Raw genomic sequence first — 16,266 nt, 5'->3', positions numbered from 1 at the left:
GCCAAGCCTTTTCTCAACCTCTGTCCTCGCTGGCTCCCAAGTTACCTCCAGTATCATGTCCTCAGTTGTGCAGTGACTGAGCACCCACTGTCTGCTAGGCACCAGGATACGCAGTTACGGTAGGTGGCAGAGTCCTGGGGGAGCCCAAGTCTACCAGGGAGGTGGGCACATAGTTGGACCACTGGCGGGTGCTGCAGGAGAGAAGGCTACCTCCAGGAGCTCTGGGGACCAGGTGGGGCAGGGCATCTGACACAGCACAGGCCTGAAACTGGTGGAGGTCACAGGGAATGTCAGCTCCTCCCATCTGGTACATATATACGGCCATAGTAGGTGTGGCAATTGGAGAAACAGGATAAGACACATCTTTATGGGCATGCATAAGTCTTTTTCTGAAATGGAAAAGCATGGTTTCTGTGTCATTTGGAATACATTTAATGACCAAGAGGGAACTGGAGAGAATATTGAGTCGAGGAACGGCTGCTAGATGGCCTGGGTACAGCCACTCTTCAATCCTGTGCCCGCCGCAGACATTGCCAATTGATCGTGACCATCTTTCCTGCTAAACACAAATGGAGGCTCAGAATTCTTTCCAATTAGAGCATTCCTGGTTCTCACTAATCCACTGGAGGTGGCTTTTGAGATGAAACCCATTTGTTATCCTCGATGGATTTGTAAAGCTCCTTGTTCCAAGGGGAAAGTGACTTGCCCAAGATGTTTGACGGTAGTGATAAAACTCAACAGTGCTCCCCACTATAGAGACATCTTCAGTTGTCACAACCTGGGAGGAGACGCTACTGGCTTCGAGTGGGTAGGGGCCAGGAATGCTGCTAAAAATCCTGCAGTCCTGCAATGCATGGGACAGTCCCCCATAACAAGGAGTTATCCAGTCCAAAATGTCAGTGGTACCGAGGATGAGAAGCCCTGAACTAAAATAACTCTGCTCTCTGGCTTCTAGTCCCTGGAGTCCCTTGGAAGATGAGATTATGTGCCATTTCTGGCAGAGAAATAGGGAATTGGTTTGGAAAGTACTAGAGCAGTTGTTCTCACCCTTGTCTGCCTTGTCAGGTCCTGGGCATCTCAGAAACTCCCCTGGGGATCATTTAAAAGTCCTCACGCATGGGTCACATCATAGACTAACTACATTAGAATCTCTGGGGTGGAGAATCCAGATATCAGGAATTTTTAAAGCTTCCCAGATGATTCTAATGAGATTGAGAATAATCAACCCTTTGGGGGCAGATCAGCCTGGGTTTGAAACTTCTCTCCATCCCTGATCTGCTCTATGACCTTCTTTAACCTCTGTGAGCTGCTGATTCCTGTTGAAAAAATGGAGAGCATCACATTTTCAGTGGAGGGCTGGAGTGAGGGCTCAAGTGTCCCGAGTGCAAAGTTTGTGGGGTGAGCTTGGTGCATGCTGGGTGTCTCCTGGCCTGGTGTCAGTGTCCCCAGAGTCAATGATGATATCAGGGGGGTCAGCGCTTCTCAGAATAAGCAGGCTGGTCCCCCTCCCGGCCTTCACTCTGACTGCCAGGACTCAGCTTTCTGTCTCTTTCTCCCAGGTCAGGATGCAGGCCAAGGCTCTGGAGGGGCCACCCAGGGGACTGCGTGGGGCTGGAATCGGAGAGCCGGAGAGAGCCCTGGCCAGGTGTCGGAGCTGGACAGGACTCAGCTGAGCCAGGACCTGGGTGGGGGCACCCTGGCCATTGACAAGCTGCCGGATAACGGGACCAGGGTGGTGGTGAGTGCTCTGGAGGGACACAGAGGGGGAGGGAAGTGGTGGTGGCGGGGGGGGGGCGGGGGGGGTGGCCCTGGTGCCCCTTGCAAACTTCTCAGACCCACAAGCATATCCTTTGGGGTCGATCCTGGAGGTCAGTGTGGAGAGAGGGCTCCCAGGGGAGGGGATGGAAGCCCGGCCCAGCCTGGGTCAGAAAATTTTAGCATCTCAGAGCTTCATAGGCTGCCTACCTCCTTGTGGACTCAGAGAGGTGCAGTGACTTGCTCAAAGATGCACAGCATGTCCACAGGATTCAGGACACTGGACTCTTCCACGTCTTAGGGCCTCCGCTAGAAGCAGAATGAAGGTGGCTATTACTAGTCACATTGACTGCCAGCTCTGGCCCTGTGCCTACCTCATTTCTGTACCATCTACAGACCACGTGGCCCCACAGGGTTAATGGGGTGACTGCTCAGCCCCAGGGCAGGGCACTCTGAGCAGAGAAGGCAATTAGAGTGGTGTGGCTGAAGAAAACCTCCTCTGCCTGGGGCAGTCCTGGGGCTGGTGAAGCAGGGAAGACTGTGCAGCGCTGGCCGGCTTCCCGGCGGCCACAGAAGAGCTGATGGGGGCTTCTGTGTCTGGGGGGAATCTGTCATCACGTGTGTGTCTGAGGGTTACTGTGTATTACGTACATTTGCCTGTGTGTCTGTCACCGTGGGCTGCTGTGTCTGTGATGAGTGTGAGTGTGTGAGAGAGACTGTATGCACATGCCCATGGTCACGAGCGGAGGCGGCCACGGCTGCAAGTGAAGAGGGTGGATTCTCAGGTGGCAGAAAAACTACAGAAGGAGAAGCAACAAGAGGATGGGCATTTCTTTATGTTTCGATAACTCGTTTTTTAAATCCAAGACGTGCACGCAATCAAAAAGGTCAAATAGTGCTGAAGTCAGAAAATAAAACACAACCGCCCACGCCTCCACTCTGGACCTGCCCACCCGTCACTCAGAATATGCCACTTTGAGCTTTTCACCTGGCTGTTACCTCCGTGTGTTTCTAAGTAATTTGCTTATGCAGCTGCCTCTTGATAAATCTGTTTGGACATTATATGTTGATTGCCCATTGTGTAGATGAAGATTCACCTTCTGTATACTCCCCCAAATGTGGTTTAATGCTCTCAATATTGTTAAATCCATAGGCTCTGCTTTTTATATTTATCAGGTAAATATTGCTCACTACTAAGCCAATCAGGGCACTATCATTGTTTCCTTTCTTGCATCATTTTTGCTTTTCCTGCCTCCCACCCCCACCTAGTTGCTTAGATTTTTGTATTTACCAACAGTATATGTTCTTTTTTTTTTTAATTAAATTTTTTAAAAAATCTTTTGACTTCACTGCGCAGCATGTAGGTTCTTAATTCTCTGACTAGGAATCAAATCCACATCTCCCTGCACTTGAAGCACTGAGTCTTAACCACTGGACCACCAGGAAAGTCCATGACTATGTATTCTTAAACATTCACTGGCCTCAAATATAATTTTTGGCACAGTCAAACCTGTCTCATTTTTATTTTTATTGTTTGGAATCTCTCTCCTGTCGTCACGCTGCTCCAACCTGGCCTGGTGCTCGCCTGCCTGCCCGCAGCCACCCTGGAACTCCGCCTCTCTCCTCGCTGGGTGCCCTATCCTCTTGATCCTGTGTCTTTTCTTTCCTGCTTTGCTCCCTCATTTGTTTAGCTTCCTGAGAAAGGTTATAGAAGAAGAGAAATTCTTTGGAGAACTTGCACGTCTGAAAATGCCTTTATTCTATCCTCACACTTGATTGATGGTTTGGCTGAATATAGAATTCTAGATTAAAAATAATCTTCCTTCACGGGTTTGCAGGCATCTCACATGGTCGTCTGGCTTCTGATGTCACCGTTGTGTCTGATGTCGTGCTTATGCTCATTGTAGATAACTGCTTTCCCGGAAGCTTTCAGGGTGTTACCTTAAGTTAACCCCAGGCTTCTAAAAGTGCCTGTCCTGACTCTTCTCTCTCACTGTGCTGAACAATTGATGGGCTATTTCAACCCAGGCACTTATATTCATCAGTTCTGGAAAACCTTGTTTTATTGCTTTGACTATCTTCTCTCTTACTACATATTCAATTCTTTCTTCCAGACCCCTTGATTAGATGTCTATCTTGATTCCCAAACTTTCTTCTCTCTTCTGTTGTCCATCCCTTTGCATTTTTTTTGTTTGTCTGTTAGTTGGCTTGTAAGTGTTGTTGTTGATCCACTTTCTGGGAGATTTTCTCAACCCTTTTTTTTTTTTTAGTATTTATTTATTTGGCTTTGCTGGTCTTAGTTGCAGCCCATGGGATCTTTGCTCTTTAATCACAGCATGCAAAGTCTTAGTTGTGGCATGTGGGATCTAGTTCCTTGACTAGGGATCAAACCCCTGCCCTCTGCACTGGGAGTACAGAGTCTTAGCCACTGGACCATCAGGGAAGTCTCCTCGACCTTATTTTCTTAATGTTACCAGTTTTTTTTTTACTATCATATTTTTCATTTCCACGAGCTGTTTATTCTTTTCTTAAAAAAATAGTCCCCTATGGTTCTTGTGTCATGGGTGTAATAGCTTCTCTAAGGATATTTTTAGAATTTTAATATTTTTTCCTGCATCATTTCTTTCTTTCTTTCTGTTTTTTAAAGAGTTTAATGTAGGAACAGTATACACGGAGGGGCCAGGAGTGGGCAGGGTGAAGGAAGAGAAGATGTTAGGAGAAGCTGCAGCAGGGAGCAGCTAAAACTGTCCACGTGAGCCTGAGCTGGCAGGGAGGGAGGTTCCCCAGAGGAGGAAGAACTGTGCCACTCGGCCACAGGGGCTGCTGGGCAGGCAGCACCAGTGTGCTGGGAGAGGGACCTAGCCCGCCTGCAGCCTGGTAGGGAGGGAGCAGGGTAACACGTGCTCCGAATTCTCTTTCTGCATTGTTTCTGTGACTTATTTTTCCCTTTACCTCAGCCTCTGATGTGGCTTGGCACCATTACTGATCCTGTCTTTATTTAAAATGTTGATCTCTTGTTCATCATGGACTTTTCGGCATCAATTGAACTAATTAATTTGATTTAAAAAATATATGGCATTAAAATATTCTCTTGATGGCTGAGTTTGTTGATGCCACTTTATTATTTAAAAAAATTTTTATTGGAGTCTTGTTGATTTACAGTGTTGTGTTAGTTTCAGGTATGTGTGTGTGTTAGTTGCTCAGTCAAGTCTGACTCTTTGCGACCCACGGACTGTAGCCCACTGGGCTTCTCCGTCCATGGAATTCTCTAGGCAAGAATACTGAAGTGGGTTGCCATTCCCTCCTCCAGGGTATCTTCCCAACCCAGGGATTGAACCCAGGTCTCCTGCATTGCAGGCAGATTCCTTACCATTTGAAGCCCAGCTCTAGGTATATATACAGCATAGTGATTCAGTTATACATACATATTTTCATTCTCTGTCAGATCCTTTTCCCATATAGGTTATTACAGAATATTGAGTAGAGTTCCCTGTGCTATACAGTAGGTCCTTGTTGATTACCTATTTTATTTATTTATTTATTTTTGATTATCTATTTTAAATATAGTAGTTTGTGTGTATGTTAATCCCAAGCTCTTAATTTACCCCTCCCCACCATGTTTCCCCTTTGGTCCCCATAAATTCATTTTTAAAGTCTGCAAGTCTGTTTCTGTTTTGTAAATAAGTTCTTTTCGCTGGTGCCATTTTAAGGGTTAGACCGGAGGTCAGGGCCTCCCTCACCTCACCCCTAATACCAGCCGTGAGGTGGAGCCGCAGAGAAGGCAGCCCCATTCGCTTCCCATCCTGCCCTGTCTTCTCCATTCTGCAGCACCAAGGAGCCTTGGTGGGGTGACGGACCGGAGGGCCAGAGCAGGGGAGGCACCCCGAGGGAGGGAACGCCTGGAGGCTCACCCCTCCTCCAGCCCCCAGCTTTGCTGGGCCATCAGTTAAAGAACTGGTGTTTGCTCTGGGCCAGACCCCACGGTCAGAGGACCATGGCCCAGTCTGGGCAGAGAGGCCCTTGCAGAAGAGAGCCAAGGAGACGTGTCCTTCTGGAAGCAATTGTCTGTGGGTGTTCAGAAAGGGCAGTGGGGATCGTTAAGAGCCAGTATGGATTCAATAACCCCAGAGCCTAAAATAACAACACAAATTCTCGGGCTCCACCCTGAACTGACGGGTTGAGAAACACTGGAGCTGGGAATTTGTTTCTTTAAGTCCCCCCATATGATCCTGATGGTTCTCTATGTGTGGGAACTTCTGAGCTGTAACGTTCCACGCCAATTTTAAAATCCATTACCAGAATGATCACTGGAAGGGGAGGCTTTCTCAGGTGCCATGTGTCTGTACTCGATCACAAGACTTCCACTGCCCTGGGGGCTTTGTGGCCCCCTCAACACATCAGGAGTCCACACGAAGGAGGACTTCTCTGGTGGTCCAGTGGTTAAGACTCTGTGCTTCTACTGCAGGGGGGGCAGGGGTTCTATCCCTGGTTGGGGAACTAAGATCCCCCATGTCATTTGGTGCAGCCAAAAGGGGGAAAAAAAGAGTCCACGTGAAGGAGCATGACCCCACCCTGGCTGGAGGCCTCTCTGACTGCAGTTGAGGTGTCCCTAGCTCTGCCCAGAAGACTGGAAGATCAAACTTCTAGATCAGACTTCTCTGTCAGCCACAAGAGAGTTCAGATGTCAGATTAGGAACCAGAAGCCCTCCTCTGTAGGCTGGATGATAGGTGGCCTCAGGCCAGATGAAACTTCTGGGACAAATATAAATCCTGGCACTTCAGCTTAAAATCAGGTGGGAGAGATGTGGCTTAGCAGCGGTTCATGAGGAAAAGAGTTGGAGCTCCTCACTGCTCGTGGGCTGGGATGAGTCAGGAGTGTGGAGTGGCTGCCAAGGACGGAGGTGGGAAAGCCAGAGTGTTCATGGAAACCCACAGAAACCCCGGAGACAAGGGTTGGGGCTCTGGGAATCCTGTGGTGGGGAGGGAGGGTGTTTCTTGCCTTGACCATGGCTGAGGGGCTTGTGTCCCCTTTCAGATGGTTATGTAGAAACCAGAGTGGTCTAAATGGTTGAAGGAGCCTGGGGTATTTAGCCTGCCATAGAGAAATTACTAGATGTGGCTGTTTTCTAATAGCTGCAGGCTTGGGACTGGGGCAGAGGGAGTGGATTATTTTTCTCCATAGCTCATATCCCTTCCTGCATGGAAGTATCTATTTATTTGTTTTTATTGCCTCTCTTCCCCTGAAACCGAGGCACATGAGACCTGAGATTGTCTTATCACTCTGTTGCCAGTGCCTGGCCCGCAGTAGGAGTTCCTCCTTTGAAGGAACAAAGGAGGCAGGGATTTCCCATCTCCAGAGGCCTTGAAAGACAGGGTTGGTGAAGAGAAGAGGTTGTGCCCGGGGTGAGTCGTTGGACTTAGTGGCCTCAAAGGACCCAACTCTACTTACTCCTGGGTTCCCACACACATAAGACAACATCAGTGCTTATACACCCTATACGCACCGGGACATGTGTCCACACACTGCGACCTGGAGTGAGGTCCTCGTGCCTGAATCCTCAGAGGGGTCTGTGCTCCATTCCTACCTGGCCTTGAACCCATTAGGCCTTGCCCTGAGCAGCGCTCAGTGGAGAATGGCAATGACTGCCTCTCTTCAGCGCAGTCAGACCTCCACACCCCCGGGCTGCGTGCTCACCCTCCCCTGGACAGCGGGCCCTCTTGGCCCCTGCAGGTGTCCCGGGAAGGGGCCCAGAGACACCTGCTTCTCCTGTGTCTCCAGTCAGCATCTCCTTGTCCAAAGGAAATTCCATCTTGGCAGCAGAGGGCTGAGCAAGAGAGAAGTGGCCGAAAGGGGACATTTCAGCAAGTTTGATTTGGTCTGCTTCAGGAAGTTTTCTTCAATTTCCACAGGACAATATTTCCACCATTTATCCATATCACAGTCCATTCTGGGCCAAAAGGAACCAGACTCTGGTTCCCTCTGCTCAAGAGGCTGAGGGCCTGGCACTTGGGCTACCATCCCTTTTGCCCCCACCCCCCAGCCCCACCCAGGAGCCTCCTCATTTTCCTTCATGGCTCCTCAGTCCACCCTCCTGGCCCCGGCTTCCCTGCTGGCCCAGCTCCCTCACCTCAACCTGTCTGCCCAGTCCCGATTCCAGACCTTCTCTGCCCAGCCCTGCTCCCCCATCTTCCCTTCTCACTCCTTTGGCCCAATCCCTTCTTCCTAGTCCCTTCTGCCCAGCACCTCCTGCCTGGCCACCTTGCCACAATGCTCCTTCAACTCAGACCTCTTGCTTTGGAAGCCTTGAGGCATCTGGCCTGTGTTCCCAGGGTGGACTCAGAGCCATCTCCTTGGATTTTATTCCCACGCCCACTCTGCCACCATCTACCATCCTATTTCCCCTGGAAATAGGATTCTTGTCTGGACTCAAGGTTTCCAGAGATTTTCCACCAAGACCAGTCCTGAGGCCCTGGGGACACTGGAAATTTTATGGGGGAGGGAAGGATTGGGGAGGGCTGTAGTGCTAAGTCAGATATCTGGGAAGAGCCACAGTTTATCCTCCAAGAGGCTGAAGGGGAATGTCTTCAAACCTGGGGATTTCCAAATCCAAATGAAAGGTTTTCTTGGTTCTGTTGTTCATGTCTGGTTCACAGTTTGAGAGGAACCAAGTTTAAGGGAATTTAGATTTGGGAGTTCCCCCGTAATAAAACAGTTTTACTCCGTAACAGAAAATTTTGACTCCCCACCTCTCACCCCAGTATTCCCCCTGGCCTCGCTTCCCTGAATTCCTCTCCTCTCTCTCTGACCCAAGCAAAACTTCCCAGCTCATCTGACCACCCTGGCAAGCCTAGGAATGCTGAGGAACTCTGTGGCTGGGCAAGGGACCACAGCATTCAAGACAGCTGGGCAGTGAGAGGGACAAGTGGGTGCAACATCTGCCTGGTTTCTACACCCGCCCAAAGGAGGCAGTTCCCAAAACGAAACCTCTAGAAGGCCCCCTCCCCTAGACCTAAGCCTAAGGGCTTAGGGCCTAAGGGGCCTAGGGGAGACAGGGCCTAGGGGAGACAGGACAGACAGACTCGTAGCAGGGACACAAGAAGAGCCCCAAGCAATGTCTCAGCAAAGAACCCAGGCATGCCAGTGCCTGCACTCAGGGGCAGGGATGGGGTGAGGCGGCTACTAGGAGAAGATTCCTGAGGGTAGAGGGTGAGGTGGGTGGAAGGAAAGTTGTGAGCTGAATTGCGAAGAGAGAGAAAATAAGAGATTTTGTGAAAAGGAAAGGTGTCCTGAGAGGTGAGAGGTGGAGTCTGGACATCCAGTCTTCAGCTCTGTGGAAAGAGTACCACCGTCCTGGCCTCCCATCTGGCATGCACCAGCGGCAGACCTTGGGCCGGGCACTTAAAAACCCTCAGTTAATGAACCTGGCGTTTCAAACCCCTACTAGCTTCAGATTTCTCAAATGGAGCGGGTAGGTACTGATCTTACAAAGTTGAGACTCAAGAGCAAAACGCCAGGCACTTGCGTTCTCAGTCGGGGATGTCGCCCCTGCCTGGCTCGGTAAGGGCGCCACAGCGCCCTCTGCTGGCTGCTCAGCCTAAGGCGGTCCGCCTCCCACGCAGTCCCTTTCGTTGACCGTCTCCCTTTTCCTTCAGCCGGCTAGTTGGTCTGTCGGTTGGTTGGTTGGTTTTCTTTCTTTCTTGTTGAGGTGAGAGTCACATTAAAAAATTAACCATTTTAAAGTGAAGTGCTTTTAACATGCCCACAGTGTTGTGCAACCATCATCTCTATCTGGTCCCGAAACATTTTCATCCCCAAAAAGGAAACCCTGGATTTAGGCTGTCGCTCCACAACCCCCGCCTCAAGTCCCAAGTAACCCCCGATCTGTGTTCTATTTCTATGAATTTACCTGTTCTGGATAGTTCATATATAAATGAAATACCATATATGATCTTTCATGTCTGGTTTCTTTCACCTGGCATGATGTTTTCAAGGCTATCCATTTTATGGCTGAATAGTGTCTTCCATTATATGGATATACCATAGTTTTGTTCATCTGTTCCTTTGTTGATAGACATTTGGGTTTCCTCCTTTTGGCTCTTGTGAGCAGTGCTGCTGGGAAAATGTATACGTGTACTTGTTAGAGTACATATTTTCAGCTCTTTGGGGTATATAACCTAGAAGTGAAATTGCTGAGTCATAGTGTAATTCTATGCTAAATTCTTTGACGAACTGCCAGACTGTTTTCCACAGTGACTGAACCATATTACATTCCCACCAGCAATGTATGAGGGTTCCCATTTCTCCACATCCTTGCCAACGTTTGTTATTTCTCTCTCTCTCTCTTTTTTTAATTATAGCATCCTAGTGGGTTGGAGAAGGAAATGGCAGCCCACTCCAGTGTTCTCGCCTGGAGAATCCCAGGGACGGCGGAGCCTGGTGGGCTGCCGTCTATGGGGTCGCACAGAGTCAGACACTACTCAAGCGACTTAGCAGCAGCAGCAGCAGCAGTGGATGTGATCTAGTATCTCACCATGGTTTTGCTTTGTGTTTCCTTAATAACTAATGATAATGAGCTTCTTTTCTTGTGCTTGTTGGCCATTTGTATATTTTCTTTGGAGAAATGTCTACTTATGTCCTTTGCCCATTTATAAAATTGGGTGATTTGTCTTTTTGTCTTAGGCAGGTTTCTTAACCTCTCTGAGCTCATTTCTTCATTGTCACATGAGGATGCTATTGCCTAATGGCAAAGGTGTCATACACTAACCTACCTAAAGGGGCCCGGGGTTGGGAGTGATAAACATTAGCTGACTCTGAATTAGGCTATGGTTAAGGTGACCAATCATCTGTGTTTCCCCAAGATGGTCCTGTTTTGGGCACTGAATGTCCAGCATCCTGGGAAACCCCTCGGTCTCAGGCACATTGGAACAGTGGGTCATCTTAATCTGGTCCCAATATGGTAAATAGTGTGTGTCTTTGCTGCGTTGTCACTCTAAACCTCAGTTTCCTCACCTAAATGTCTCATAGAGTTTTCATAAAAATCAGTTGAGCTAACTGATTGAAAAGTTAATCAGAAAGGTCTAGGAAAAATGAGTAGTGGTTTCCCCCCAGATCTTAGCTGGAAGTACAAAAATGGGACCCCCATGGGAGGGGGGATCGGGATGGGGAATATGTGTAACTCTATGGCTGATTCATATCAATGTATGACAAAACCCACTGAAATGTTGTGAAGTAATTAGCCTCCAACTAATAAAAAATTAAAAAAAATTAAAACTGAAAAAAAAAAAAAAAAAAAAAAAGGGACCCCAGCCACTAAGGAGGATTTCCTGGCCTTGAAGCTTTAGGGGCTACTCTTCATATCATCACAATTCCTCACTGTATAATGGGAACTTGTTAGAGATGCAGAAGCTCAGGCCCCTCAGACCTGCAGAAACAGAATCTGACTCCCAAGTGATTCTTATGCACATTAAAACTTGAGAAGCACTGCTTTGTATCAGAGGCTTTGAAGCAGGGATGATAATTCCGGATATGAAAAGTGTATCAACAAATTCATCAGAGTAGTATTTAAAATAGAAAAATAGAGCATAAAAACTGGAAACTAAGTGCTCCCGAATAAGGAGATAGTTAAGAAAATTATGGGTTTTCTTCTGAGTAGATGGTCATGATTCATTTACAAATGATTGTTAAAAGACCATGTTCAACATCAGAAACTGCTTCAGATATCATGAAACATGACAGAACCATCCACACAACTGGATAGTCAGCAGGATTATAGCCACGTGAAATTACATCCAGATGAAAAAGACTAGAAGGAAATATGCCAGAATGGGACCAGGTGATAGGTGGAGGAGGCCTGTTTTTGTTTTGTTCCTTGTTATTCTATTTCTCTGTGGTTACATGAAATATACTGATGCTGTCAAAATCTCTGGTTGACTGATAGATACTCCTCCAAAAGCCCACATATTGAATCAGTGTCAGGATAAGATGATTCTTCCATTTCCATGAAGTGTCAGGGAGTATTAAAAAGTACTTTGTCTAGAAAGTCAGTTCACACCCTCTTTTCAAGCCTGGTCCAAACCCCTCTTTTAGCACCTTCTCAGGTCAGTCTCACACATCCTGACACCTCTTTATCCCAGGCTTTTAGCACCATATCAAAGCCCCTTTGTCTAGGTGGGTCCCTCCCTTCCCAGGCTAGCCCAGGGGACCTACTTTCTGCAATTCTGTAATGACAGTGTTCCATGTGGTTTATTTCAGTCTAAGGCTTGAATGCCTCAAGAGGGCAGATCGAGAGTAATTATGTAGGTGCTTGAGGTGAAGGAAACTAAAGGAGCACTCCCTGAGAGCTGGCCTCACTCCCCGGATTTCATTTCAGCCATTCAACAACAAAAGTTAGTATAGTCAAAGCTATGGTTTTTCCAGTAGTCGTGTATGAATGTGAGAGCTGGACAATAAAAAAGGCTGAGCGCCAAAGAATTGTTGCCTTCAAACTGTGGTACTGGAGAAGACTCTTGAGAGTCCCTTGGGCAGCAAGGAGATGAAACCAGTCAGTCCTAAAGGAGATCAGTCCTGAATATTCATTGGAAGGACTGATGCTGAAGCTGAAGCTCCAATACTTTGGCTACCTGATGCGAAGAGCCGACTCATTAGAAAAGACCCTGATGCTGGGAAAGATTGAAGGCAGGAGGAGAAGGGGACGACAGAGGACGAGATGGTTGGATGGCATCACCGACTCAATGAACATGAGTTTGAGCAAGTTCCGGGAGTTGGTGAAGGACAGGGAAGCCTGGCGTGCTGCAGTCAATGGGATCACAAAGAGTTGGGCACAAGTGAGCGATTGAACAACAACACTCCAGGAAGCAAGTGTTTCTTTCTTTCTTTCTTTCTTTTTTGTAAGTGTTTCTAATACTATCTGGGAACAGAGACCTAAAGTGCTGGGCGAAGGTTGCACAACCAGTGAGTGGCAGAGCCAGGATGAGAACTCAGGTCTTTCTGTCCTCGGAGACCTCAGAGACAAAAACGAGTGACATGTTGGTCCACACAGAGGGTGCTTCTTGACTAGAACCTTTCAAACTTTATTGTGCCAAATACTGCCTTGGGAAGCTTGTTTAAATGTGGATTTTGATCCAGCAGTTTTGGGGTTGCGTCCTGAATTCTGCAGGTGGCCCTACCACTAAAGAACCCTCCTGCCAATGCAGGAGACATAAGAGATGTGGGTTTGATTCCTGGGTTGGGAAGATCTCGTGGGGTAGAAAATGGCAACCCACTCCAGTATTCTTACCTGGAGAATCCCGTGGACAGAGGAGCCTGGCGGGCTACAGTCCATAGGGTTGCAAAGAGTCGGACACGACGGAGGTGATTTAGCACACACGCACCTGGATTCCGCATTTCCAGTGAGCTGTCAGGTGAATCTGATGTTGCTGGTCCCTGGGCCACACTTTGAGTAGCACGGATCTAGAAAACATTTTCATTGGCCTTGTAAGGCCTCCTAGAGCAGTGGAGGCAGGCAATGGGATACCCAGTAATCCCCTCAGCATGTCCTGGGTTGGACCCAGCTGCCTGGCCCACCATTCTAACCAGCACGGCCAGCCTGGCTTCTTCAACAGGCCCTGCAGGGTGCACTTGGTTGCCTGCCCCGGTATTTCCACCTCCCAGTTGGCTGACAGATGATGGGCTGATGGTGACAGCTTAGCCAGAGTTCCTGTCCAGAAACGGCTTGAGCTCAGCCAAGGTAAATGCTGCCCCGCTGTCAGAAATGAAGTGCCTGGCAGGCTCCCGGCATGAATAATTGAGGCAGAAGAGACACTGTAACAGCAGGCGCTGAAGATGGAGCTGGGGATGGTTTTGAGGAGGCAGCCTCCCCAGTCAAGACCTTTCCTGGAAAGGTTCAACAGATTCATCATAATAGCTCCCACTTTTCAAACCCCTACTGTGGATGCTGGGCTAAGAGCTTTATGTGCTTATGTTTTTGTCTAATCCTTGCAAGAGGTCTGTGAGAAAGGTTACTGATGAGGGAACTGATGCTCAGGGGGGAGAGGAATGTGCGGCATCAACTATTATATAGTGGGGCTTGTTGTTGAACTCGGGTCTGCTAACTCCACAGCTCCTGCCCTTGATCCTAGAGGTACCCCAGGGGCCACCGTGGGAGGAGGGTGGTAGAGAAGGAACTAGCACAGCATGCTGGGTTCCGGGCCTTCTCTTTTCTCCCTGCAGAGTGCTTTACTTTGATGTAATTTATGTACTGCGCCTCCATGGAAGGCTAATTAGAAGAAAGGGTTTCATGGCCAGAAAGGTTTGAAAGCCACGTCAAGCTGCTTCCCCACATGAATGTGGTTTACCCACTGGGGCTTCTTGCAGGCATTTCAAGGAAACACGGTTCCCTTTGGCAGACTTGCCAAGAGGTCTGGCTTGTGCTGCGCTCTCTGACCTTCTGTCATGTGAGGTCACCCCCATCACAGCTTCAAGCCTCTAGCCACAGTGCCTGGAAGGCTGCCCTCTGGGGTAATAGGTCTGCCTCACAGATAACAGGTCAAATGCGGTGTCAGCTGTGAAGTGTGTGAATTCCTCAGGTGAGTTCACTGCCAGGCAAGCCTCTCAATCCTTTTCCTTTGTTGTGCCCAGTCCCTTCAGCTGTGTCTGACTCTTTGTGACCCCATGGACTGTAGCCTGCCAGGCTCCTCTGTCCATGGGATTATCCCAGGAAAAACACTGGATTGGGTTGCCATTTCCTCCTCCAGGGGATCTTCCGGACCCAGGGATCAAACCTGCATCTCCTGCATTGGCAGGCAGGGTCTTTACCACTGAGCCACCTGGGAAGCCCTTTCAGGAGACATCAATTCAGTTCAGTTCAGTCGCTAAGTTGTGTCCGACTCTTTGCGACCCCATGAACCGCAGCACACCAGGCTTCCCTGTCCATCACCAACTCCCGGAGTCCACCCAAACCCATGCCCATTGAGTCGGTGATGCCATCTAACCGTCTTATCCTCTGTTGTCCCCTTCTCCTCCTGCCCCCAATCCCTCCCAGCATCAAGGTCTTTTCCAATGAGTCAGCTCTTCGCATCAGGTGGCCAAAGTATTGGAGCTTCAGCTTCAGCATCAGTCCTTCCAATGAATATTCAGGACTGATCTCCTTTAGGATGGACTGGTTGGATCTCCTTGCAGTCCAAGGGACTCTCAAGAGTCTTCTCCAACACCTCAGTTCAAAAGCATCAATTCTTCTGCGCTCAGCTTTCTTTATAGTCCAACTCTCACCTCCGTACATGACCACTGGAAAAACCATAGCCTTGACTAGATGGACCTTTGTTGGCAAAGTAATGTCTCTGCTTTTTAATATGCTGTCTAGTGAAGTTGCTCAGTCATGTCCGACTCTTTGCCGCCCCATGGACTGTAGCCTACCAGGCTCCTCCCTCTGTGGGATTCTCCAGGCAAGAATACTGGAGTGGGTTGCCATTTCCTTCTCCAGGAGATCTTCCCAACCCAGGGATCGAACCCGGGTCTCCCACATTGCAGGCAGACGCTTTACCATCTGATCCACAAGGGAAGCTCCAATATGCTGTCTAGGTTGGTCATAACTTTCCTTCCAAAGAGTAAGCGTCTTTTAATTTCATGGCTGCAATCACCACCTGCAGTGATTTTGGAGCCCAGAAAAATAAAGTCAGCCACTGTTTCCACTGTTTCCCCATCTATTTGCCAGGAAGTGATGGGACCAGATGCCATGATCTTAGTTTTCTGAATGTTGAGCTTTAAGCCAACTTTTTCACTCTCCTCTTTCACTTTCATCAAGAGGCTTTTAGTTCTTCTTCACTTTCTGCCATAAGGGTGGTATCATCTGCATATCTGAGGTTATTGATATTTCTCCTGGCAATCTTGATTCCAGCTTGTGCTTCCTCCAGCCCAGTGTTTCTGCATAGAAGTTAAATAAGCAGGGTGACAATATACAGCCTTGATGTACTCCTTTTCCTATTTGGGACCAGTCTGTTGTTCCATGTCCAGTTCTCACTGTTGCTTCCTGACCTGCATACAGATTTCTCAAGAGGCAGGTCAGGTGGTCTGGTATTCCCATCTCTTTCAGAATTTTCCACAGTTTATTGTGATCCACACAGTCAAAGGCTTTGGCATAGTCATTAAAGGACACATATATGTGGAAAACAGTGAAGAAGGCTTCGGATTGAGTGGCCTGAGGAGGCCATTTAGAACCTTGTATTAATTAGGATACAGATTCAGCTGTTGTAACAATGACCAACTGACAGGGTACTTAGACATGAAAGAGATTTGTTCCTCTCTTACATGTAATAGTGTGAGCATAAGTAAGCAGGAGTTGTAGTGTCTCCATGGTGTTAGAGACCCAGCTTCTCTCTACAACATTTATCTGTCATGTTATGGTCCAAAATGGCTGTTTCAGCTCCTGCCATCACATCTGAATCCCAGCCAATGGAAAATGAGAAAGGTGAGAGCCCCTTAATTCCTATTGAGGCCAATCATTCTTCTCATCTTCCATTGGTCAGACATAGTCATAT

The 16,266-nt window shown here is 48.3% G+C and overlaps 1 protein-coding gene across 2 annotated transcripts in view; it reads left to right on the top strand.

The window, feature by feature from the left end:
• The window catches only part of PLXDC1 (plexin domain containing 1), a 66,688-nt gene that overhangs the window by 7,419 nt on the left and 43,003 nt on the right, over positions 1-16,266 (top strand). For both annotated transcript variants that reach the window (XM_061143885.1, XM_061143884.1), the window contains exon 2: positions 1,560-1,738. Coding sequence is in view for 1 of the 2 variants with exons in the window: in XM_061143884.1 (XP_060999867.1) it covers positions 1,560-1,738 (179 nt within the window). In the remaining variant the exon portion in view is untranslated. The remainder of the gene's footprint in view (positions 1-1,559; positions 1,739-16,266) is intronic.

The sequence above is a fragment of the Dama dama genome, chromosome 5 (genome assembly GCF_033118175.1).
Source record: "Dama dama isolate Ldn47 chromosome 5, ASM3311817v1, whole genome shotgun sequence".
Classification (NCBI taxonomy): Eukaryota; Metazoa; Chordata; class Mammalia; order Artiodactyla; family Cervidae; genus Dama; species Dama dama.
This window is presented reverse-complemented; position numbering and strand designations above follow the sequence as displayed.